Source organism: Pan troglodytes, chromosome 19 (genome assembly GCF_028858775.2).
Source record: "Pan troglodytes isolate AG18354 chromosome 19, NHGRI_mPanTro3-v2.0_pri, whole genome shotgun sequence".
Taxonomy (NCBI): Eukaryota; Metazoa; Chordata; class Mammalia; order Primates; family Hominidae; genus Pan; species Pan troglodytes.
The window spans coordinates 31278008-31300412 of NC_072417.2; the positions used below are offsets into that span (position 1 = coordinate 31278008).

General features: G+C 51.7%; 3 protein-coding genes across 10 annotated transcripts in view; all 3 read right to left on the bottom strand.

Annotated features, from left to right (window-relative positions):
• Positions 1-926: 926 nt before the first annotated feature.
• On the bottom strand, positions 927-8347 carry MRM1 (mitochondrial rRNA methyltransferase 1). Its single transcript, XM_001173585.7, has 5 exons — positions 7568-8347; positions 7274-7367; positions 2099-2231; positions 1883-2002; positions 927-1655 (listed from the first exon to the last, which is right to left on the bottom strand). The coding sequence occupies exons 1-5, from the start codon at positions 8107-8109 to the stop codon at positions 1483-1485; spliced, it is 1062 nt and encodes a 353-aa protein (XP_001173585.1). The 5' UTR covers positions 8110-8347; the 3' UTR covers positions 927-1482.
• Positions 8348-9095: 748 nt separating this feature from the next.
• DHRS11 (dehydrogenase/reductase 11) lies at positions 9096-18121 on the bottom strand. Of its 3 annotated transcripts, XM_511425.9 has the most exons (7): positions 17760-18121; positions 14736-14945; positions 11670-11764; positions 10877-11006; positions 10164-10256; positions 9890-9955; positions 9096-9765 (listed from the first exon to the last, which is right to left on the bottom strand). In XM_511425.9, exons 1-7 carry the CDS (start codon positions 17904-17906, stop codon positions 9724-9726), a joined length of 783 nt encoding a protein of 260 aa, XP_511425.3. In that variant the 5' UTR covers positions 17907-18121; the 3' UTR covers positions 9096-9723. The 3 variants fall into 3 exon arrangements, with proteins under 3 accessions (XP_511425.3, XP_009430637.1, XP_063654765.1); XM_009432362.5 differs by lacking the exon at positions 10164-10256 and having other exon boundaries at positions 17760-18039; XM_063798695.1 differs by lacking the exon at positions 9890-9955 and having other exon boundaries at positions 9586-9765; positions 17760-18039.
• Positions 18122-20052: 1931 nt separating this feature from the next.
• GGNBP2 (gametogenetin binding protein 2) overlaps positions 20053-22405 on the bottom strand; it is a 46427-nt gene continuing 44074 nt past the window's right edge. For all 6 annotated transcript variants that reach the window (XM_001173664.6, XM_009432363.3, XM_063798694.1 and 3 more), the window contains one exon: positions 20053-20697. In XM_001173664.6, the coding sequence (XP_001173664.2) occupies positions 20494-20697 (204 nt within the window). In that variant the 3' untranslated portion in view covers positions 20053-20493. The remainder of the gene's footprint in view (positions 20698-22405) is intronic.

Sequence of the window (22405 nt, forward strand, 5' to 3'; positions counted from 1 at the left end):
CTCTAAATTGGCATTGCCATTAGAATTGAGACAAATCCAATGCAGATGGATTCCAGAGAAAAGTGGAGTACTATTTACTGAGCACCTAATACATGTGAGTTCCTATTGCCCTCCATATTCTCCCAACAATCCAGGAAGGTAGGATTATTCCCCTTTCGCCCAGGAGGGCACCGAGGCCCAGGTGGGTAAGGAGCGCCCCCCCCCAAGGTCACATAGCAGTCAGGATTGCAAGTTCGGGGTTGCTATCCTCCAAAGCCATGCTCCAGGAGGGGAGATTTTTGTCTCTTAGAAGCCATCTGGCAACGTCTGGAGACATTTCTGGTTTCGTAATGGGGGGTCATGCTACAGGCATCTAGTGCGTATAGGTCGGGGATTCTGCTAAACATCCTACAGTGCACAGGATGGCTCTCACAACAAAAAATTATCTGGCCCAAAATGTCAAGGGTGTGGAATTTGAGTCCACCTGCCCTAGTGGTGATTCTCAGCCTTGGCTGCACATTAGACCAATGGTGGCGCTTTTGAAAGCCGGATGCCAGGTGGTGCCACACCCATCATGTCAGACTCTCTGGTGTCAGTGTTGGGTTTTTTAAAGCATGCCAGGTGGTTCCAATGTGCCACCAGGACAGAAACACTTCTATGCTCCTCACACTGCTGGCTCCTGCTGCTTTCCTGGGACCCGAGGGGAGGAGTGCCAAATCTGTCTTGGTTGTACAATCAACGGCAAGCCTGCTCCCAGTTCCTCCCTTTGAGGGGAACTGACTCAGTCACCCGTGGGGGGCCCCCGTGGGGTGGGAGGTGTTTGCTAATTTCCCGTCGCCTCTCATGGGGCTGCAGCCAGGAGTCTCCCCGCAAGGAGGCTGTGGAAGCTGCCTAAAGACTGGACCGAAGAGCGAGGCTGCCACCTAATGGAGGAATTGGCCAGAATCTCCCACGTGCTGAGTGATGTTTTATTTGAGCCTCACAACAACCCTGTGAGGTAGGTGCAGAGTCCCGCGGCACAGAAAGATGAGGCCTGCGCTCAAGGCCCCAGGGCGGGGCCGTGTGTGGGCCTGAGGTGCGCACTGTCTACCCCACATCAGGGCCCCGCCCTCCACCCCCCACATTCTCATACACACATTTGCCACAGGCAATGACTGGTTCAAGAGGAACGGGTCCCCTGGGCTGGGCTGCCTGCCTCTCTGCAGATGTCTAAACTTTCCCTCAACTTCCAGGCAGGGCCTGGGAACAGATTCCCTCCATGCTAGGCCATCATGGCTTCCCATGGAAATTAACAAATCACCATGTCCTACTACAGGTCCAACATCACAACAGGAAACAGCTTCCTCTGGTATCCACCGCAGTCCCCTTCCCCCCACCCCAGACTGTGGTCAATAAACATGGGCCTGGTGCACACTCAGGTAGAGCCTCCTCGCACACTGGAGCCGGCGGAGGCAGGTGCGGCCGTCCCTGACTCCAGCACATGAACACTGTGGACAGTCCACGTCAGCCCTCATTTTGCCTCTCTTTCTCTGGGCCTGAAGACAGCCCTGGGTGCTGAGCCATGCTGAGCCCTTCAGACCTGGCTGAGAGTTCTTGGGGGTCTTGGAGAAGCTGCCTTCTCTCCCCCTCTGTGGGGAAACCCTTCCTCTGGCTGCAAATGGAGTGAAGAAGAATTCCTGCACAGACACAAGGACAAGGGAAGAGAGGACGGAGGAGAAGGATGATGTTTAGAGACCTAGACATGTGTCAGGCAGCCCCTCATCTCATCAACAGGATGTAATTTCCCCATTTTGTACATAAAGCAACTGAGGCACACAAACAGCCAGCAAATGGGATTAGAGGGCATCAAATCCCACCTGCGTGATTAGAGGGATAGAGGAAAGGGAAGGGGGAGTAGACTCACCTGCAGCCACAGAGACGTTCAAGGACTCAAGTCCAGGAGGCAGCTGGCGCCGGGGCAGGATGGTGAGGAGAAGCTGGCAGGAGGCCTGCACCTCCTGGGATAGACCTGAGCCCTCATTCCCTGCAGGGCGTGGGGCTGAGGGTTAGGGTTGCCCAGCTGGACACCCAGTTGCTCGGGAAATGTAATCTGGGCACAAACGCAGGGACATCCACCTACCCAGCACAAGGAGAGTAGGCCGTTCCCAGAGGAACTCCAAGCAACTCATGATGGGGATCTCGGAGGACTGGGGATCCTCTGTGCTTGGGCAGCCCACCGTGCCGGCCACGAGCCAGCCCTGCTGGGCCTTGGTCTGAAAGGGGGAAGAAGATATGTTCTAATTCTTTTTTTATTTTAATTTTGAGATAGGGTCTTACTCTCGCTCAGGCTGGAGTGCAGTGGCACGATCACAGCTCACCGCAGCCTCAACCGCCTGGGTTCTGGTGATCCTCCCACCTCAGCCTCCCAAGTAGCTGGGACTACAGGCACTCGCCACCCCACCCGGCTAGTTTTTCCATTTTTTTTTTTTGAGATGAGGTTTTGCCATGTTGCCCTGGTTGGTCTGGAACTCCTGGCTTCAAGCGATCCTCCCACCTTGGCCTCCCAGAGTGCTAGGATTACAAGCGTCAGCCACCATGCCTGCCTCTCCTATTCTAATTCATCAAATCTTCATCAGAGGCTATATGCAGTGGCTCAAGCCTGTAATTCCAGCACTTTGGGAGGCTGAAGCAGGCAGATTACCTGAGGTCAGGAGTTCAAAACTAGCCTGGCCCAGGCACGGTGGCTCGCGCCTGTAATCCCCAGCACTTTGGGAGGCCAAGGCAGGGGGATCACCTGAGGTTGGGAGTTCGAGACCAGTCTGAACAACATGGAGAAACCCCATCTCTACTAAAAATACAAAATTAGCCGGGCGTGGTGGTGCATGCCTGTAATCCCAGCTACTCAGGAGGCTGAGGCAGGAGAATCGCTTGAACTCGGGAGGCAGAGGCTGCAGTCAACCGAGATTGCGTCATTGTACTCCAGCCTGGGCAGCAAGAGTGAAACTCCATCTCAAATTAAAAAAAAAAAACCAGGCGCAGTAGCTCACGCCTGTAATCCCAGCACTTTGGGAGGCCGAGGCGGGCGGATCACCTGAGGTCAGGAGTTTGAGACCACCCTGGCTAACATGGTGAAACTCCGTCTCTACTAAAAACACACAAAAAATTAGCTGGGTGTGGTGGCAATGCCTGTAGTCCCAGCTATTTGGGAGCCTGAGGGAGGAGAATCGCTTGAACCCGGGAGGCGGAGGTTGCAGTGAGCTGAGAGCACGCCACTGCCTCCAGCCTGGGCAACAAAGCGAGACTCCACTCTGTCTCAAAAAAAAAAAAAAAAAAAAAAAAAAAAAAAAAAAAAGACTAGCCTGAGCAACATGGTCAAACTCTGTCTCTACTAAAAATACAAAAATCAGCCTGTAATCCCAGCTACTCAGGAGACACGAGAATCTCTTGAGACCAGGAGGCAGACATTGCAGCGAGCTAAGATTGCGCCACTGCACTCCTGCTTGGGTGACAGAGTGAGACCCCCATCTCAAAAAAAAAAAAAAAAAAAATTATCCATCAGAGCCCTGGCCAAGGAAGAGCCCAGCCTTGCCCATACATTCATTTATTTGCTGATCCAGTCAATTAGTCAATAGTTATTAAGCACCTAGCATGGGCTCTGTTCTAGGCACTGAGGACAGGGGGCACTGAACAAAACAAAACAGACCAAAATCCCAGCCTTGTGGAAGGGCAGGTGGGGATGGACTCACTGAGGTGACATTTGAGTGCAGACCTGAAGGAGAAGGAGGAGCACCGTGCAGACATCTGGGGCAAGAACATTCTAGGCAGAGAGATCGGCAAGCACAGAGGCAGGTGCCTCCCTGGCATGTCTGAGAACAGTAAGGTGGCCAGTGGGAAGAGAGGCGTCAAGACAGAAGAAGGAACAAGAGCCACATGAGGTATGGTCTCCAGGGCTACTGGAAGGACTCCGCCTTTGAATCCGAGCGGTACAGAGGCTTTGAAAGGTTTTGAGCAGAGAAGTAACATGGTCTGACTTCAACAGAATCACTCTGCCTGCTGTGCTGAGAGCCAAGAGCAGAAGAAAGGAGGCCAGGTGGGAAGTTTCTGCAATAACGGTCAACAGATGATGGTGACTTGCTTGGGCCAGAGTGGTAGCAGTGGAAACAGGCAGAAATGGTGATAATACGGAAATAACTTCAGTTAAGGATGATGCCAAGGTTTTTGACCTAAACAACCAAAGGGATGGAGTTGCTCCAGAAGAAACAAGCGCTCAGTTTTAGAAACGTTAGGTTTGAAATGCCCGCCTGACAGCAAAACAACAACAATAACAACAACTGTGCAGTAGGCAACTAGATGAGTGAATCTGGAATTCAGAACCAAGGTCCAGGCTGGAGTATACACTTGGGTGGGAATTTGAATTCAGATAGTATTTAAAGCCATGAGACTAGATGAGACCAACAAGAAATGAACATATACAGAAAAGAGATCCAGGACCAGGTGAGGTGGCTCACGCCTGTAATCCCAGCATTTTGGGAGGCTAAGGCAGGAGGATTTCTTGAAGCCAGGAGTTTGAGACCAGCCTGGGCAACAAAGTGAGACCTCATCTCTACAAAAAAAAAAAGGAAAAAGAAAAAAGAAAGAAAAAAATTAGGTGCGATGGTGTGCACCTGTATCTCCAACTACTCAGGAGGCTGAGGTGGGAGGATGGCTTGAGCCCAGGAATTCGGAGGCTGTACTGAGCTGTGATTGTGCCACTGCACTCCAGGCTGGGCAACACAGCAAGACCCCATCTCTCTCTCTCTCTCTCTTTTTTTTTTTTTTTTTGAGATAGAGTTTCACTCTTATTGCCCAGGCTGGAGTGCAACGCTGTGATCTCGGCTCACTGCAACCTCCGCCTCCTGGATTCAAGCAACTCTTCTGCCTCAGCCTCCCGAGCAGCTGGGATTACAAGTGCCCGCCACCATGCCCAGGTAATTTTTGTATTTTTAGTAGAGACAGGGTTTCACCATTTTGGCCAGGTTGGTCTCGAACTCCTGACCTCAGGTGATCCACCTGCCTCAGCCTCCCAAAGTTCTAGGATTACAGGCGTGAGCCACCGTGCCTGGCCAAGACCCCATCTCTTAACAACCACTCCCGGCCAAGACCTCATCTCTTTTTTTTTTTTTGACACGTCACTCTGTCACTCAGGCTGGAGTGCAGTGGCACCATCTCGGCTCACTACCACCTCCACCTCCTGGGTTCAAGCGATTCTCCTACCTCCGCCTCCCAAGTAGCTGGGACTACAGGCACGAACCACCACACCCAGCTAATTTTTTGTATTTTTAGTAGAGATGGTGTTTCACCGTGTTAGCCAGGATGGTCTTGATCTCCTGACCTCATGATCTGCCTGCCTCAGCCTCCCAAAGTGCTGGGATTACATGCGTGAGCCATTGTGCCCAGCTGACCCCATCTCTTAACAACAACAACAAAAGAGATCCGAGGACTAAAATCTGGGAAATGCTAATGCTCGGAAGTCAGGGGGTTGAGGAAGAACCACTAAAAATGTCTCTCAGAGAGGACATGGTGAAGCAGAAGGAAAGCAGGTATAGTGTTTCAAGGAGGAAGGAGTGGTCAACTGTGCCAGCTGCTGCAGATGGGTCAAGTCAGAAAAGAATTGAGAACAGACCCTGGAATGCAGCAACATGGAGGCCACTGGTGACCTTGATGAAGCCTTTGATTCAGTGTGAGAGGAAGAGCTGACTGGTGTGAGATCAAGAGCGTGAGAGGGGAATGTTTGCTTGCACGCTGAAGAGAGTGTAAGAGAAAAGTGGATGCTGCAGGAAGAGGAGGAAAATTGCTACAGCAGTGTCTCTGAGTACGCAGGAAGGGATGGGGCCCCAGCACAGGCCCCTGCTTGGGGCACCTCCAGCTCTTCCACAGCAACAGGCGGATGACACTCTCCAGGTCAGATGCTGATGACAGTAGGGAGATGTGATGCCTGGAGCTTAAGTGGATGTTCTGCAGTGTTTCTGTGTTTTCAGAAGCTACCTGTTCAGGGGCTGGAAGTGATGAGTGGGAACCTCATCTCCTATCAGGCTTGAAGAAAGGGGCTCTCTACAAAAAAGTGAAGCCAAAAAATGCTTCTAGATATGTGCTGTTCAATATAGTAGCCACTAGCTACATGTGGCTATTAAGCAATTGAAAGGTGGCTAATTCAAATTGAGGTGTGTTGTATGTAAAACATTTTTTAAAGGAATGTAAAATATTTCATTAATAATATTTTTTAAAGGCCAGGTGCGGTGGCTCATGCCTATAATCCCAGCACTTTGGGAGGCCGAGGCGAGTGGATCGCTTAAGGTCACGAGTTCAAGAACAGCCGGACCAACATAGTGAAACCCCATCTAAATACAAAAAAAAAAATTAGCTGGGCATGGTGTGTGCCTATAATCCCAGTTACTTGGAAGGCTGAAGCAGGAGAATCACTTGAACCCAGGAGGCAGAGGTTGCAGTGAGCCAATATTGCACCACTGCACTCCAGCTTGGGCAATAAGAACGAAACTCTCTCAAAAAATTAATAATATTAATAATAATTAAAATGATTACATGTTAAATTGATATTATTTTGGATATACTGGACACAATTTATTTAAAATGTCATCTCCTTACTTTTCAATGTGGCTACTAGAAAAGCTAAAACTACCTATGTTTCTCACACCATATTTTTATTGGACAGCGTTGTTCTAGACAGGTCCCAGAGCTCTCCCCCTTCTTAAGAGGGAAATTTCTCACCCTGCAGTTGGGGTGGGGGTTGGGGGGGGTATGGTCAGAGGGGATTCCATATGCAGAGCAATACTGCCTCCTTGTGTCCAGCAAGGGAAGCACAGCTGAAGACAAACGGATGGGAGAGGGGTTTCCAAGGTTTGTCTCTTGCTAGATATTAATGGCATAAAGATCTCCTTGTTCAAACATCCTTTCAAGCTGTGCCCTATTCGAGGAACTCAGGTCTCCTGTACGCAGCTCCCCACAGCTGAACAAAATGCATTTACTGAAGCCCGACCTAGTAGGCAAGTAGACACTGAGGCTGACTTACAGAAGAGGCAAAGTGGTGCATACCTGGGGAAGGGGTGCAGGAAAGGGTATGACGCTAGGAAGAATTCAGCTAATGCTCCATTTGCCGTTTTAAAAACTCCAGGACCCTTCCATCCCCAGAGGGATTTAGAAGGCCAAAGGAAGCGGTGCCAACATGCCCCTTTCTCTCCCTCGCCAGGGGCTAGCTTCGTCCCCTTGAAGAGGCTGAGCTGGGCTCACATCTGTTCCTTCCCCTCTTGCCCCTCATTACCTGTAAAAATCCGGTGAGGTCATCAGTGGAGAACACGTCCATCACCTCCATAGCCCCCGCGCTGGACTTGCTGACTACTGGAGTGAGCGGGCAGCTGCAAGGTTTCCCCGTTCCCCGCATTAGGCTGGGCCATCTCAAGCCCGGCTCCCTACCCTCCCAGGGCTCCCAAGGGCTAGGGGGATGAGAGTTCTGGGACAGGTAAGTCTGGCTAAGGGATCACCCAAGGGCCAAGGTGCTTAGGAACTCGGCTGCGTCTCCAAGTAGGGGCACATAGAGAATGAGGGACGTCCGTGCCTGTTTCTCCGGCTGGTGATGACCTTATCCACTCCGAGGAAGTGTGCCGAACGCAGCACAGCCCCAAAATTCCGGGGATCCTGGATCCCATCGAGGACGAGCCACAACTGCTGGGGGTCGTCGCCTGGGCTCGCCTCCCCGGCCTCTCTCCAAGGCCGGGGCCGCAGCGGGCTCACCTCCATGCAGACACCCTGGTGGACCTGGTAGCGGCACATTGTGTCCAGTTTCTGCCGTCTGGGCCGCAGAACTGGAATGTCCCGCGCCTCGGCCATCCGGAGCAGCTCGGCCCGCTTCCCCTGCAGCCCAGCTTTACCCGCCTGGAGCAGGAGCCGGGCCACAGAGCGGCGGGCGGCCTGCAGAGCCAGGAGACACGGGGACATGCCAAACAGAAGCTCCAGCCGAGAGGTCGGCACCAGGTCATCCAGCAGCAAGCGGCTTAGCTCCTCCCCACCAGGCCGCTCCCCATGCCGCGCTGCATGGGAGAAATGACGGGTGACGAGGCGACCCCAGGTCGCGTCCCGGACGGTCGAGAGCAATGCCATGGCGCAGCTCCCGCCAGGGACTCGATGCCCCTTGCTGCGTCCCCGGGAGCGGTAACCCGCGCCGCAGTTCGCTCCCAGGCTCCCAACACCGAGGTGAAGGGTACTCGACAGCTGTCTCCGCCGAGCTCTCTCGGACAGGAACAAACAGCCCCGATTACCCACAACTGGACTACCGAGCTACGACCACCCCCTCCCAGGCTCCCACGTGGGTCCCTCGCTTCCGGGTTCGGGAGCCCGCCCCTCCCCGACGGTATTTTGCGCATGCGTGGCTGCCAGGCTGTCCCCCCACAGCGCCTCCCTCAAGGCTAGAGGAGCGGCGAGCCGAGCTGGCCGTACTACCGGCTGCGTCCTGTGTTCCTCGAGGTCCCAGGAGGCCGGGGACCGCATTCACCCACGCACCAGTGAAGGGCCCTTTAAGGAGATGGGTTGGCCTTCCTGGTCAACCAATTCAGTCTTGCCTCCCTCCCCACATCCCGGCGCTGGTGATTTTTCCCAGAACTTCTCACTAGCCCATCACCAGCCAGCAGGACCCCAACAGTCACTTCCTATCCCGGGCCGCTGATTCTCTTCCTAAGTGACTCTGAGCCTGTCGTGTCCCTGCTGACAAGCCCACTAACGCCCCCGTCCCACAGGTAATGGCGAGACTCTTGGGCAGCACTCAGCCCCCCAGCGATCCAGGAAGGCAGGAAGGAGCTGCCTCTTCAGCCCCATCTTGCTCCTGTGCTTAAGTTCTGAGCTGTTCGCACAGCAGTGCATGCTCTTCCAGACCTCTCAGCCTTGCACACCTGTCTTCGCTTTGTCAAACTCCTACATGTTTTCAAGGCCCAAACAAACCCATTCCTGCTACCTAAGGTAATCCATACTCCCATGAGTGAGGCCCCCAATCCACCCACCTGGGACCTACCTGGAAGAAATTCTGAGACACAAGCACCCCTGATCACAGAGAAGGGGAAAGAATGGAAAGACACTCCTGAAGCCAAGGCAGATTGGTTGCGATTTTTCTTTTTTAATGATCACCATGAAATCCACTGGGCCAGGCCCTGGTGTTCTGCTGCCATAGTCAGAGTCAGAGTGGAGGGATGACCCCACGAGGGGACAAGAAGCCAAGATTGGGCTGGGGAGCCGAGAAGGAGATAGATAAGGGGGAGAGGGTGCAGTGGGGCAGGCAGAGGAGGAAGTCTGGAGCCCTGGATAACAACACAGATATAAGGTGAGGGCCTCCCTCTGCCACCCCAGCCCTGAGCCACAGACGTTGAGGTGCAAGAAGATGGGGGGGGATTTTGGCCACAACTCCTTTCCCATGTCAAAGGGAAGACACTGAGATGTCAAAGGGAAGACACTGAGAGCAGACAAAGGCCAAGGTGCCCAGGGGCACAAGAACAAGTTAACAAGTAAAACAATTAGGGACACCACCTCCTTTCCCCAGCCCATTTTTCACATTTACAACTGAAGCAATTTGACAAGATGATATAAAAATCTCAAACAAATTTTCTAGCCCCTGGTTGGGGTGTGGACAGGAAGTGGTATCCCGTGATCCAGAAATCAACACCTAAAATCCAGAGGCAGGAGGCAAGCCATGAAGGGTGGGGAGGGAAGGAGGAGCTCCCACAGTCACTAGGTCACCTGCTCCGTGGGCCTCATCTGGATGTCTCCAATCTGTGGAAGGTACAAGGCATGAGGCAGCTGTGACACTCTCCCCTGGCCCTGCAGGGCTCCCTGCTCCCCTCCTCTGGGGCTGGTTGGGTTCCTCCAGTGAGTAGACAGTCAGGGCCAGACTCACCTGGATGTGTACGGGGGTGCTGAGGACGTAGATAACAGCCTCGGCCACATCCTCGGGTTTGAGACACTGAGAGCACCAGGGGTATGGGTTGAGACAAGGACAGAATGGACTCAAATTCCCTCCCACCACTGAGCTTCTCTGTGGCATCCACACATCCACCCCAACCCTCCAGGAGGAGCCACAAAGGCTGGAAGAGTGGAGTCTGAAGGCCGAGCTTCCCTCTGCCTTCATTTAGGGAGTCAGTGGCTTCACCAGGCTCAGAGGGAGGCCCCACCTTCATTTGCTCATAGGTGGCAGCTGCCTTCTCAGGGTCCTTGTCGTGGAGTTTGAAGGCGAATTGTGTCTCCACCACACCTGGAGAGATGCACTGGGCCAACAGAGAGGGCCTTCTCAGGGGCTGAGCTTTGCCAGGTCTTGGGGAGGTCGAGGGGAGAGGATGGAGGCCACAGAACCCCAGCTTCACAGTGATGGCTGCCCGATATCTGGCAGCGGCCTCCTCCCTCCGAAGCTGCCACTGGCAGTGACCACAATGATACCTACCATCTACAGAGCCTTTCCTATATGTCAGGTAAACGTTTTACAAAAAAGTGTCCCTGAAAAGCTCATCATCTCCTTTTCACAAGTGAGAAGGCCAAGGCTTAGGGAGGTTCAGTGACTCGCTCACGATCATGCGGCCTTCAAGAGAAGAGCCCGGAGTCCCGGTTTCCAGCCACTGTGCACCTGGTTTCCCACAGTCCCTTGCGTTCCCTCAGGTCAGCCCCCTCCCAGCTCAAAGTCTAAGTCTGGTCGTTGGCTCCTGGATCAGTGAAATGAGGAAATGAAGGGCTGCATAGGGCCATGCCGGGAGCAGCAGCACCCAGTTCTGTGCCCAGTCCACTCCCAGGAGTTCTAAGCGGCACATTCTGAACATGGGCTTCCTGAACGGTGTGTGTGGGTGGGAAGGGCCTGCGCCACCCTGTGCCCACCAGGGCTAGGCCACAGCCTCACCGTGGCTCGGATGTGGGTCTGGGCCTCCCGAAGCTCTTGCCTCAGTCCCTCTGTCAGCGCAGTGACGGCATACTTGGTGGCACTATAGAAGTGGGTCACAGACAGGGGTAACACTCGGTGGCCAGACATGCTGGGTGGGAAGAGGAAGGGGAAAGAGGAGAGAATGAAGCTCCAGGGAGACCAGTGGTGCTCCTGCCGTACCCGGTCAGCCCCACCACCCAGATGCCCATCGGGAAGACTTCTAAAGGGGACCTCTACTGGCCATCCTACAGCTCACTAATCTAATTTTGGTTATTCAAACAGCTTTGGAAAACCCTCCTTTTCCTGGAACTCATCCCTAAGCTGACGACAGAATGCACTCTCCTGGTGGTGCAGAATGTCAGAATTCTCTCCATCTAATCTGTATGTTCACTGATACGGTTCTATTGGGACATCTCAAGGCAGGCAGAGGCCATGTCCCCCCTCAGACTGGGGCTCCCCAGTGGCAGACACTGTACATAGTACTCTTTGTGCCATGAGGTGGGGTTCATCCCCAGGCCTGAGGAATCGAGGCACTTAGTCCCAGGAGAGGCCCCAGGCTTCAGCTGTAGAGGGAAGGGGCTGAGCTGCCCATTCCAGCCAACCAGGGGCTGGTACTTGACAACATTATTCTTTCCCTTACCATAATTGTGCCATTCAGGTATTAAATCCGTATTTTCCCACCAAGGAAACTGAGGTCCAAAGAGGTCAGGTGAGCTGCAGCACATTACCCAGCCTGGTGGGTGAGTGGTACCCATTGGCCACCTGCCCTCACCTATTGATGTTAATGATGTGCCCATCGTCCACATTCCGCTCCTTCATGGACTGGAAGGCTTCCCGTGTGCAGATGCTGAGGGCCAGCACGTTCACCTGCAGGCCAGGGAGGGCAATGAGGTGTCTCCACTCCGGCCCAACTGAGCAAGTGATGGAGCCACAGAATGCTAGGGGGGAAGGGGGCAGTGTGGCATTCCAAAACAGTGTCCAGGTCCCCCCGGAGACCAGCCACAGGCACAGAGCATCTTGTCTTCTACACGAGATGCCCCTCTCCCTAAAGCCGCAACCCCTAGTTGATAACAGAGGTAGCTCCTCACCTGGCTGACCACCCAAGTTCCTGCAAACAAGAATGGAAACCCTTCAAACCCACTCCTGACCCAGGAGACTCTGTCTTGGCCATCTCCTCTATGAACAGTAGCACAGACCCTCTAATTCCATAGGGAATCATTTCCATTTTTTCCCCCAAATACCCTACTCTTCTCTTCTCTGTGACAGTCTCTGGCCCTGCTCCCTCCTAAACTGCTCAAAATCCTTACCAAAATGGCTTACAAATCTCTCTCCTCCGGCACACAGCCTAGCCTCTCCCTGCCTTCCTCAGCTACTCTCTGCTCCTTCCCCACCCCCTCCCTTGAGATGAGTGGAGAAGGCCTGACCCTCCTTTCTATGCCTTCCTTTAACCTGGGTTCCATCTACAAGACTAGGCACGGAGACTCTAGAGGGTCAGGTAACTTGCCACTCCTACTCCCTCTGGCAGAGGTGACCCCCACATCCCCACCCTTCAGGGAACAGAGGTCTGAAGGCGTGTCTGCTGTAAAGCGCCTACACTGCCCCACCCGTTGGCCCCACTCATTAGCCTCACCCGGAGGACAAGCAGAGATAAAGCTTTCAGCAGGTCCTCAGGCCTCTCCTCTTAAGAAGAGAGGGAACCAGCAGGAGATTAGATGTTTCTCTTAATCAGGTGTCAGAGCCTGCCATGAGGAACAGAACACCTTTGGTGTGAACCTGCCTTGGTGTTCATGGCAGTAGGAAGAGATGGGTGCCAGGACAGGGAGGTTTCCAGCCGTGTTTCTCATCTTCTTGGCAATGTGGGCTTGTGAGGCAGAGAACTCAGCCCCTGGCAGGTAGAGTGGGAGAAATAGATCCCCTGGGACCAGGTGAGTAAATCTCCCAGGTCTAGGGTATCAGAGGCAGGGAAAGAGAAGATGCCTCATAGGATGATCCTAATAGACTCAGATAATGTTCAAGCTGAAAGGAGCTGTAGGAATTTAATGTAAGTCCCTCATTTTACAGATGGGCGAGTTGAGGTCCAGGTTTAGAGACCCATGTGCTGTGGGTGAGGACCATGGCTCTGATCTCCAAGAAGGCTGAGGGCTTCATTTTCATGGCTTCATTTCCAGGCCCAAGCATCTGTGAGGTGCTAAGTCTACTGTCAGCAGATGGGAAAGGATTGTGGGGAGAAAAGAACACCCCATTCACACACTGCTTTCAACTTCTCAGGATACTTTTATACCCTACTATCACCCCATCATACCATCCAGAAGTTGAAAACCCATGTCCTGAAAGTTGGGTTTGGCCTGTGCACAGTTTCAAAACATTTTAAAAACCCTTCCAACATGTACTGGAAAGTTTCATTTATTCAATAACTATCTTTTGAGTGCTTATGGGATCAAGCCATACCAGAGAATAAAACAGATAAAAATCCTTGCCCTCATGGAGCTGACATTTTAGTGAATGGGAGTGGGGGGGTGTCACATAAAATCAGACTCCCCACTTCTCTCAAAGAAATCATAAGATCAGCTGGGCGTGGTGGCTCACACCTGTAATCCCAGCACTCTGGGAGACCAAGGCAGGCGGATCACGAGGTTAGGCGATACAGACCATCCCGGCCAACATGGTGAAACCCCATCTCTACTAAACACAAAAAAAATTAGCTGGGCATGGTGGTGCCCGCCTGTAGTCCCAGCTACTCAGGAGGCTGAGGCAGGAGAATAGCTTGAACCCAGAAGGCGGAGGTTGCAGTGAGCCAAGATCACGCCACTGCACTCCAGCCTGGTAACTACAGAGCAAGACTTCGTCTCAAAAGAAAAAAAAAATTTCATCAAATCAGGCCACACTGGGCCCACACCACCATAGAGCAACTATGCAGGATTTGAGCAGTGGCTGTGTGCTTCCTCACACACCACAGACCCCTCCTAACCTCCCTCACTCCTTTATGTACCTACCTGGCCCCAGGGGACATTGGAGCTGTGACCCCAGATATTGATGATAGAGGTGTGTTCATCCCAATTAATTGTGACAAGACTGAAGCTCAAGGAAGGTAACCAACCTGCCTAAAGTCACATAGTTACTAGTGAGGCTAGGTAAGAATATCATCACTTGTCTCTCTCTTCCTTTTCTTCCCATAACATCACGTTCCCAAGCACCCAGGCACAGGGCTGACAAGTGGGAAACATTCAACAGGCAGCAGTTCTCTCCCCTAACAATCTTTCTTCTAACACAAGGAAATCACTCTAGACTTTAAGAACTACCTTCAGGTCGGGCGTGGTGGCTCATGCCTGTAATCCCAGCACTTTGGGAGGCCAACATGGGCAGATCACCTGAGATCAGGTGTTTGAGACCAGCCTGGCCAACAAGGTGAAACCCTGTCTCTACTAAAAATACAAAAAAATTAGATGGGCATTGATGGTGGGTGCCTATAATTCCAGCTACTCAGGAGGCTCAAGCAGGAGAATCGTTTGAACCTGGGAAGCGGAAGTTGCAGTGAGCAGAGATCATGCCACTGCACTCCAGCCTGGGTGACAAAGCAAGACTCTATCTCAAAAAAAAAAAAAAAAAAAGAACTACCTCCAGGGGCTCAAAGAAGAGAAGAGCTGATATGGCCATTCATCCACTCTCTATCCCTCTGGTAGGGCAAGAAGCCAAGAGAGAGTCAAGATGCCCCAGGTGGGAACCTGAAGCTCCCTCTTCCTAGATGTCCCGTCCCCAGCAGCACTCTGGTTCACAAACCCCTGGCTCCCCTCTCTCCTCCCCACTCTCCACCTGGAAGATGGAGGCTTGGAGCTCTTACATTGAACATGTCCTTCCAACCGCTGGTGCTGCCTGAGAGCAGGGTGTCAGGCCGGGCCAAGCCAGCATTGTTGATGCAGATGTCTACACCGCTGTGCTGAGAACGGATAGCTGAGAACATGGAGAGGATGTCCTCTTCATTTGATAGGTCACATCTGTAGGGGATCAAAGTCCCGGGGTAGCCTGCACTCTTACATTCAGCAGCCAGCTCCTATGAAACCCAACAGGGGTCTGACTGGGGTGAGCAGCTCACTCCCACGGCTCCCTAGCCAGCCTCAGACCCCCATCCCCGTCACACTCATAAAACATGCTCCTTTGGCAGCTGACTTTCAGCCATGTAGATGTTGGACTGCCCATCCCCTAAGTCTGTCCTCTTTGGTCAAAGTCTAAGGGATGACAGTGCTCCCTGAGTGATGAAGGGAAAAGGCTGTGATCAATGGAGAAACCTCACTATAAACTCAAGTCCTGGCTGGGCGTGGTGGCTCATGCCTGTAATCCCAACACTTTGGAAGGCCAAGGCGGGTGGACCAGTTGAGGTCAGGAGTTTGAGACCAGCCTTGGCTAACTTGGTGAAACCCTATCTCTACTGAAAATACAAAAATTAGCTGGGTGTGGTAGCTACTTGGGAGGCTGAGGCATGAGAATCACTTGAACCCAGGAGGCGGAGGTTGCAGGAGCTGAGATCACGCCACTGCACTCCAGCCTGGGTGACAGAGCAAGACTGGGTCTCAAATAAATAAATAAATAAATAAATAAACTCAAGTCCTGGGTGGAGCAGGGGCCAGGGACCTAGAGAATGGAGTGCTCTCTCTTTTCTGCCTCTTCCTCAACAGGAACACCTCTTCTGCCCATAGGTAATATGCGCCTCTCCACCACTTCATGCTTCTACACCAGTCCCGAGAGTCACTGGGCTGGTTAACCCAGCCTCTTCTGCATTGTGTCAGCCAGTCCCTCATCTCCGAACTATTCCCCTCCCCTCGCAAACTGCAGCCAACTGGCTCAGAGTTCTCAGACATGCCTTTCAACCAAGCCCAGCTGCCAATCTTCCCTCCCTACCTAAAGGAGGGGTCAGAAAGTCAGGACAGATTCTTTCTCTCTGAGTCCTGGTGCACCACCCTCCCCTCTGAGGTTTCTCAGGAGACTATGAGGCAATTCAGGTGGCAGGTGCCATTGAACACCCCCTGTGCATCTCCGGGCCCTCAGCATGCCAAGAAAGACCTGAGAAGGCAGAGCCACTGAGAGGCAGCCCAGGGGGAAGCTGACATTCAGAGGCAAGAAAAAAATACGTTCTGTGGCCTTCTTTGGAAGCCAGTGACTGGGCACTTGAGCCTTGTGATGGTGACGGTGTAGACGTGGGCGAGGGGGAAGGGGCATGTGGTGCCCTAGAGGAAGGCCAGCTTGGCCAGCTGCCCTGGCCTGGAGCCCCTTCCTCCTCCCAAGCCGAGCCAGGAATAGAGGACAGGATCGGGTGTCTTGGGACATTCTTTTCTGCTTTGACTTTCTGTGAGTTCAAAAGGTATAGTCCTCTGAGAATCAGAAACCCCCCTTCACCAGATTTTACCCACATTTGATCACTTCAGGAAACAGGAGTTTTCTCTGTAGGAAGCTAGAACCCAAATTCTGCTTTAACATCAATGACTGAATCAATCAAAGCAGACTGTGGGCAAGGAAGACTGCAGCTTTCCCCTCCCCTGGTGTACATCTTCCCGCTTCCTCCTCTAGACTCAAAATTCCTGCCACAAGAAAACCAGAAGGGATGAGCTCAGAATGTATTTCTCCCTGTCACTGCCTTCCTGTTGCCCCACCTGTGCCACCTGATCTCCCTACCTCCCCTCAGTAATGATCTACAACATCATGTCACCCCCTCACAACAGGGGCATTCTCCTCTCAGACATGGAGTCACCCTGGGACTGAGTGATCAGCCTGGGGATCCCCTTGGGGCTCAGGCCCCCCATTCCTGGCTAGCTTGCGGTAGGGGAGTAGGTGAGAAGGCAAGAGTGGCTTCAGAATTACGGAATCCAGTTGTTTAATCCCTGGCCTGATCCTCTGGGCTCCAAGGCTGGGGCTGGGTCCTGAGCTCCTCAGAATAGGATAAAGGGAGGAAAGAGTGGGGCAGTGATGGAGCCAGGTGACCTTGGGATTATCTGGGTTATAAAGCATACCTTTGGTCAGCAGCAGGGGAGGGGACAGTCCTCCTTCCTGTATACCTTCTCCCTCTGCCCCCACCCAAGGCCTCCTTACCCTTTCCCTGCCTGAGGACTTTGAGCACGGTGGAGATAAAGCCCTGCAGCTAAGCACTAGCCCGACACTGAGAATGAGCTTGCAGGGCACATCCAGAGAGAGCCTAGCACAGAAATTCCTCCCTGCTCCAAAATGGCCATCTTGATTTTTCTCTGAGCTCTGTGGGCTCCCAACCCCACGTCAAGAGCAGAGTAAGGAGTTCCAGGCTGCTTTATCCTCTCAAGGTTTCCGCCCTATTTCACCCACTCTGTTCGCCCCAGGAGAGTGGAGGAAGGCCCACTAATGAATATTCCATTCATTCCTCATGCCACTGGGCATGAGTCACCCCCGAGGTGAGGAGGCGGGGCTGAGGCTCTTCAGTAAAGCTCCCACCCCAACCCCACCCTCAGTCCTGGCTCCTGCCCATCTGGTTGGCCAGCCACCTTGCCCTGCGTGGTGGGTGACTTCTGGAGATTAGAGGCACTTGGCCGCCGGGGGCGAGAAGGCCACAGGGGCGAGACCACCACCCCCGACCTCCGGCTTCCCCTTCCTCGGGCCAATACCCTGGGCAGATGCGAGGGGCGGGTGGGGAGATGCCGGGGTCGGAGATTCGGTAACTCGAGCAGGGGCTGTCGGGGCAAACGGCTCCTTCAAAGACGAGACTTAAGGGGAAGGGAGAAGCCTGCCTTAAGGGATCCGAGAGGCCGCCCCGACTAGAGCAAAGGGCCCCGGCGTGGCGGGCAGGTGAACCCGACTCCGGGGAAACGACCCGCCCGCGACGTCCCCGCCCTCGGCCCGGCCTCACCTCGATGTTGCCCACAGTGCGGGCGCAGCCCACCACCTTCAGTCCCTGCTGGACCAGGGCCCGGGCCACGGCCGCGCCGATGCCCCCCGAGGCCCCCGTCACCAGCGCCAGCCGGTCGCGCCACCGCTCCATGCCGGGCCTGGCCATGGGCCCACGCCGCCCGTCCGCCTCGCTGGACTAGCCCGGCACGGGGGTCGAGGAGCTGACGCCCGGCCGCTCTCCTGCCGCCGCCGCCGACCTGCTCGCGTCCGATCCGCGCCTAGACCCACCAGAGTCCCGGCCTGCCTCCGGCCGGGACTCCACCCTCAGGCCCCCGGCGATCCGCCGTATCCAGTCGGAGGCCGCCGCGGCCCGGCCGCCCCGCCCCTTCCGCCCCTCTGCCCCGCCCCGGCGTAGGGAAACCGGGCTGCGCGGGAGCGTCCTGGCAGCTGGCGGCGCCGCTTCCCCAGTGAGCGCTGCCCTTTGGGGTCAGGGAAACCGAGGTTTAGCGGGGAGGTTCCTTCAGCCCCAAGGGCGCATACTGAAGCGTCCCGCTTAGTCTCCCTTCTCTACTCCTGAACCCTAATGCCAGGATGAGGAATTAAGGGCACTTAAGGTGACTCCAACACTCTTCCACACCCTCCCAAACCCGCCGGTGGCTGATGGGAAGGGATTCGGCCCAGAAAACGCCGAGTGTCTCCGCCATCAATGCTGGGTGACCTTGGGAAGGACTCATTCACCCTACCTGATCCCTTGGCTTTACTAGCCACGGAGAGTACACGTGTACTGGGGTATTCTGTCCCTAAATGGCCCACTGTGTCTAACTGCCCTAGACCCCCACGCTTACCCCTACCCCACTGTAGCAAATGTATCATGATATATGCCAAAGATTAAAACAGTATTTAACATTTGCTGCTTATGGTGTAGCAGGCATTTTAAATATAGTAACTAATCTACACAACCGCGCTGAGATGGCACATATTAGTATCTTAATTTTAAAGATGAGTATACTGACGTGCTGAAGCATGGTTTGGACCACAGGCAGTCCAGTCTTACGCCAGGGATGTGCTCCTCAACTGTCTTCACATCATTATCGCTTCTTGGGTTGCTGGTTTTGTTCAGAGTAGAGCTCGCTTTACTAAAAGTGCTGAAAACTGCGTACTTAATATAGCCATTCTCTTAAAGAAAAGGCATCTTTGAATAACCACCTGACTCCCTTCCAGCAAGCAATGGAGTAAGCGGTGAATGTGGCTGGTTTATTCATTCAAAAACACTCATTTGCCTATCCTGTGTTTGGCCCCAATGGCAAAGATTAAAACTAAACTAAAGCAGCCTTTCCTTTTAGGGATCTCAAAAGAACCTTTGACTCTTAACAGTGGTGAAGAGGGGATTCACCTCTGAGCCAAGGGCTGTGGGAGACCCACAGTCATTTTTTAGATTCTGGGATGAAATCAAAAAGGGTCCAAGAGGAGTCCTTTTACCTCTGCCCCATTCCTATACAACATTTAGATTTGAAAGACATCTCAGGAGGTGGATCCAAGAAATGGCACTATGAAAATTCAATCTAAGTTTCTGCTGCTGCCCACTTGAAATCTAACTCAAAATCTGATTAAAAGCACATAAAATTCACACCACCTCCATTGCACAGAAGTACTGATTGTCCCATGATTTTTATGCTGCCACCAAGTATTATAAACATGTAGACACAAATCTCTAAGCATCATGTGTCTACGGAGCTATTTGACTGGATCTTTTAAATGGCAGCAAAATGCTACTCCTGGGGGGAACTCTCTCCTTTAGTACTCACAGCTGTGACAGCAGTAAACTGTAAGACCACAGTGACTTTGTTACTGGATACCAGATAAGGCTGAACCTCACATGCACTTACACAGCCCACAATGTGGTTAGCTCTCAGTGCAGCCTTCTGAGCCCAGTCTTACATGTTGAGCAATTACTTATTGGGCAACCCTTGGTAGAAATTCTGCCAAGTTTTGTTTTTATTCTTCTTGGTCAATATGAACCTCTGAATTTAAGAAGTACTTTGTGTTATGTATTAGGGAACCTTTAATAATAGCAATTAAAGTCTCATGGGAAAGTAAGATGGTAGCAAGTATTTAAAGTATCTCCTCAAAAGAAAAAGACTGGAAAACTGCTTTTCTCAGTTGTCAGTTCTCATCAAAGGAAGATTTTTGTCTTCAACAATCTGTATCTCTGTCCTTCATCCTTTCTAACATCAACACTGGCCAAGCATCAAGTCCACAAGTGGCAAATACTAAAGTACTGCCACATATTAAGTAGAAACATGTACAGCAAATTTTACTGTGCGTATTAATAAATATTCTTTATTTTAAATTTTGCACATTGCGCTTTAACATTACATCCAAACATTTTGCAAGTGGATGTCTACTTTGTAAAACCATATATTCAGCTCATTGTCATTTCTGTACAGAATTATAAGTACAACATTACTTTTTGCCACTAAGTTGCTTTAGTAAGTCTCACAGGAAGAGAAACATTTAATGAAAAGAGATGGCTTAAATCATATGGCAGGCCTGCGCAGCCACGCAACTAAAGACACAAGCCTGAAGAAAGAACAAACTAATGAGGATACCTCCACCGTCTCCCAAAACAAGAAAGAATCACATTGATTTAAGATAAAATTTTGCCATAAGTCACTAAATTAAGAGTTTTTCGAAAGAGAAGGCGCAGTAGTCATCGTGAGTGTTTCATTGAAAGACAGAGCTATTTTATTTATTTAATTTGCTCCAGCCGTTGTCAACCAGCCACTACAAATGGGCCTCTTGTGATCATTTAACCGGCAGTATTTATTAAATTTCTCCTTCAGATGCTGTCGGTATTGTTCTCTATTGCTGTAGAAAGACTGGTTATTAGCCATAAATGACTGTATTTCATCTTGTGAGATAAAGATTTCCTCATCTGAAGTACATTCAGACTCATCCTGCAAATTAAAGCAGTAGTTAAGACTATGACTTAAGAATGCAAAATGTTATGTAATGGAGGAGGACAGCTAAAAATTAAACCAGTCTAACTTTTTAGTTTCAAATCAGTCACATAAAGCCTTTAATTGGAGTGTTTGCAGAATAAGCATCATGTCATTCTGCCTAAGAAAGTAGTGAGAATAAAATCCAACTCCTTGAGTTGAAACCTTGAATCTATAATTTCTCCTAGAAGCCTATGAGCCTAGCAAACTACCACCATACCTTGGCCTTAAAAAAATAACTAATTAAAGATGTTACAACTAGTTACCTATATTTTAAGTAGCCAGATGTATCTCCAGTTAGTCCTATCTTGAAACAGTCATCCCTACAAACTAAGTAAAAGATAACCATTTTCTACTTAAGAAGTAAGTTACACAGCATCACCATTAAACTTTTACAACCATTAAAACTTTTAAACATTAAACTTATACAGGTGGTGGCTCACACCTGTAATCCCAGCATTTTGGGAGGCTGAGGCAGGAGAATCACTTGAACCTTGGAGGCAGAGGCTACAGTGAGCCAAGATCGTGCCACTGCACTCTATCTTGCCTGGGTGACAGAGCGAGACTCCTCAAAAAAAAAAAAAATAATAAATAAATATTAAAACTAAACTTTACAACCATAAAAAAGAAAAAAACTAGCTGGGCGCGGTGGCTCACGCCTGTATTCCCAGCACTTTGGGAGGCTGAGGTGGGCAGATCACCTGAGGTTGGGAGTTCAAGACCAGCCTGACCAACATGGAGAAACCCATCTCTACTAAAAATACAAAATTAGCCAGGCATGGTGGCACAAGCCTGTAGTCCCAGCTACTCGGGAGGCTGAAGCCGGAAAATCGCTTGAACCTGGGAGGCGGAGGTTGCGATTATCCGAGATCGCACCATCGCACTCCAGCCTGGGCAACAGAGCAAAACTCCACCTCAAAAAAAAGAAAAAGAAAAAAGCTAGTATTCCAAAGGATTTGGTTCCATCAGGACTCTAATGAAAAGGACACCACTCTTCTTCCTCCCCTCCTCCAAGGGCCACCTATACTACGCACTGGGTCAGTTGGGATCAGGTAAAAAGTCTCAGGAACTGGAGTCTTACCCTACCTACATGACACCTAGAAGAAGAAAGCAACCTCTAGTTCAAATTGTATATTCTTTCTGGTATGGAAGGGTGGCTACCATAACTTGCCAATCAGAAAGGCAAAGTTTGCTTACAGTAACCTACTTCAAGGAGGCAGACTACTGAATATAATGCTACCTCTATCCTTTCTCCCAACTACAGATGGTCCTGACTTAACAATAGTCAATGGTTCTACTCAGGTTTTTTTTGAGACAAAGTCTCACTCTGTTGCCAGGCTGGACTGCAGTGGCACGATCTCAGCTCACTGAAACCTCCGCCTCCTGGCTTCAAGTGATTCTCCTGCCTTAGCCTCCCGGGTAGCTGGGACTACTGGCACACGCCACCATGCCCAGCTAATTTTTGTATTTTTAGTAGAGACGGGGTTTCATCATATTGGCCAGGATGGTCTTGATCTCTTGACCTCATGATCCACCCACCTCGGTCTCCCAAAGTGCTGGGATTACAGGCATGAGCCACTGCACCCAGCCTTATTTGGGATTTTTTTTTTTTTTAACTTTACAAAGGGTTTATTGGGATGTTGAATGTATTTTCAACTCAGCAGTA

What these genes read in the sequence shown, in the direction of transcription:
- MRM1 (XM_001173585.7), bottom strand. Translation starts at nt 8,109, where the DNA reads ATGGCATTGCTCTCGACCGTCCGGGACGCGACCTGGGGTCGCCTCGTC. An exon ending in ATCACCAGCCGGAGAAACAG is followed by an intron (nt 7,368 to 7,567) that starts GCACGGACGTCC and finishes GAAACCTTGCAG; the next exon opens with CTGCCCGCTCACTCCAGTAG. An exon ending in GAACGTCTCTGTGGCTGCAG is followed by an intron (nt 1,656 to 1,882) that starts GTGAGTCTACTC and finishes GTGTCTGTGCAG; the next exon opens with GAATTCTTCTTCACTCCATT.
- DHRS11 (XM_511425.9), bottom strand. Translation starts at nt 17,906, where the DNA reads ATGGCCAGGCCCGGCATGGAGCGGTGGCGCGACCGGCTGGCGCTGGTG. An exon ending in CACATCATTAACATCAATAG is followed by an intron (nt 11,007 to 11,669) that starts GTGAGGGCAGGT and finishes CTTCCCACCCAG; the next exon opens with CATGTCTGGCCACCGAGTGT. An exon ending in CCACCTATGAGCAAATGAAG is followed by an intron (nt 9,956 to 10,163) that starts GTGGGGCCTCCC and finishes TGGTGCTCTCAG; the next exon opens with TGTCTCAAACCCGAGGATGT.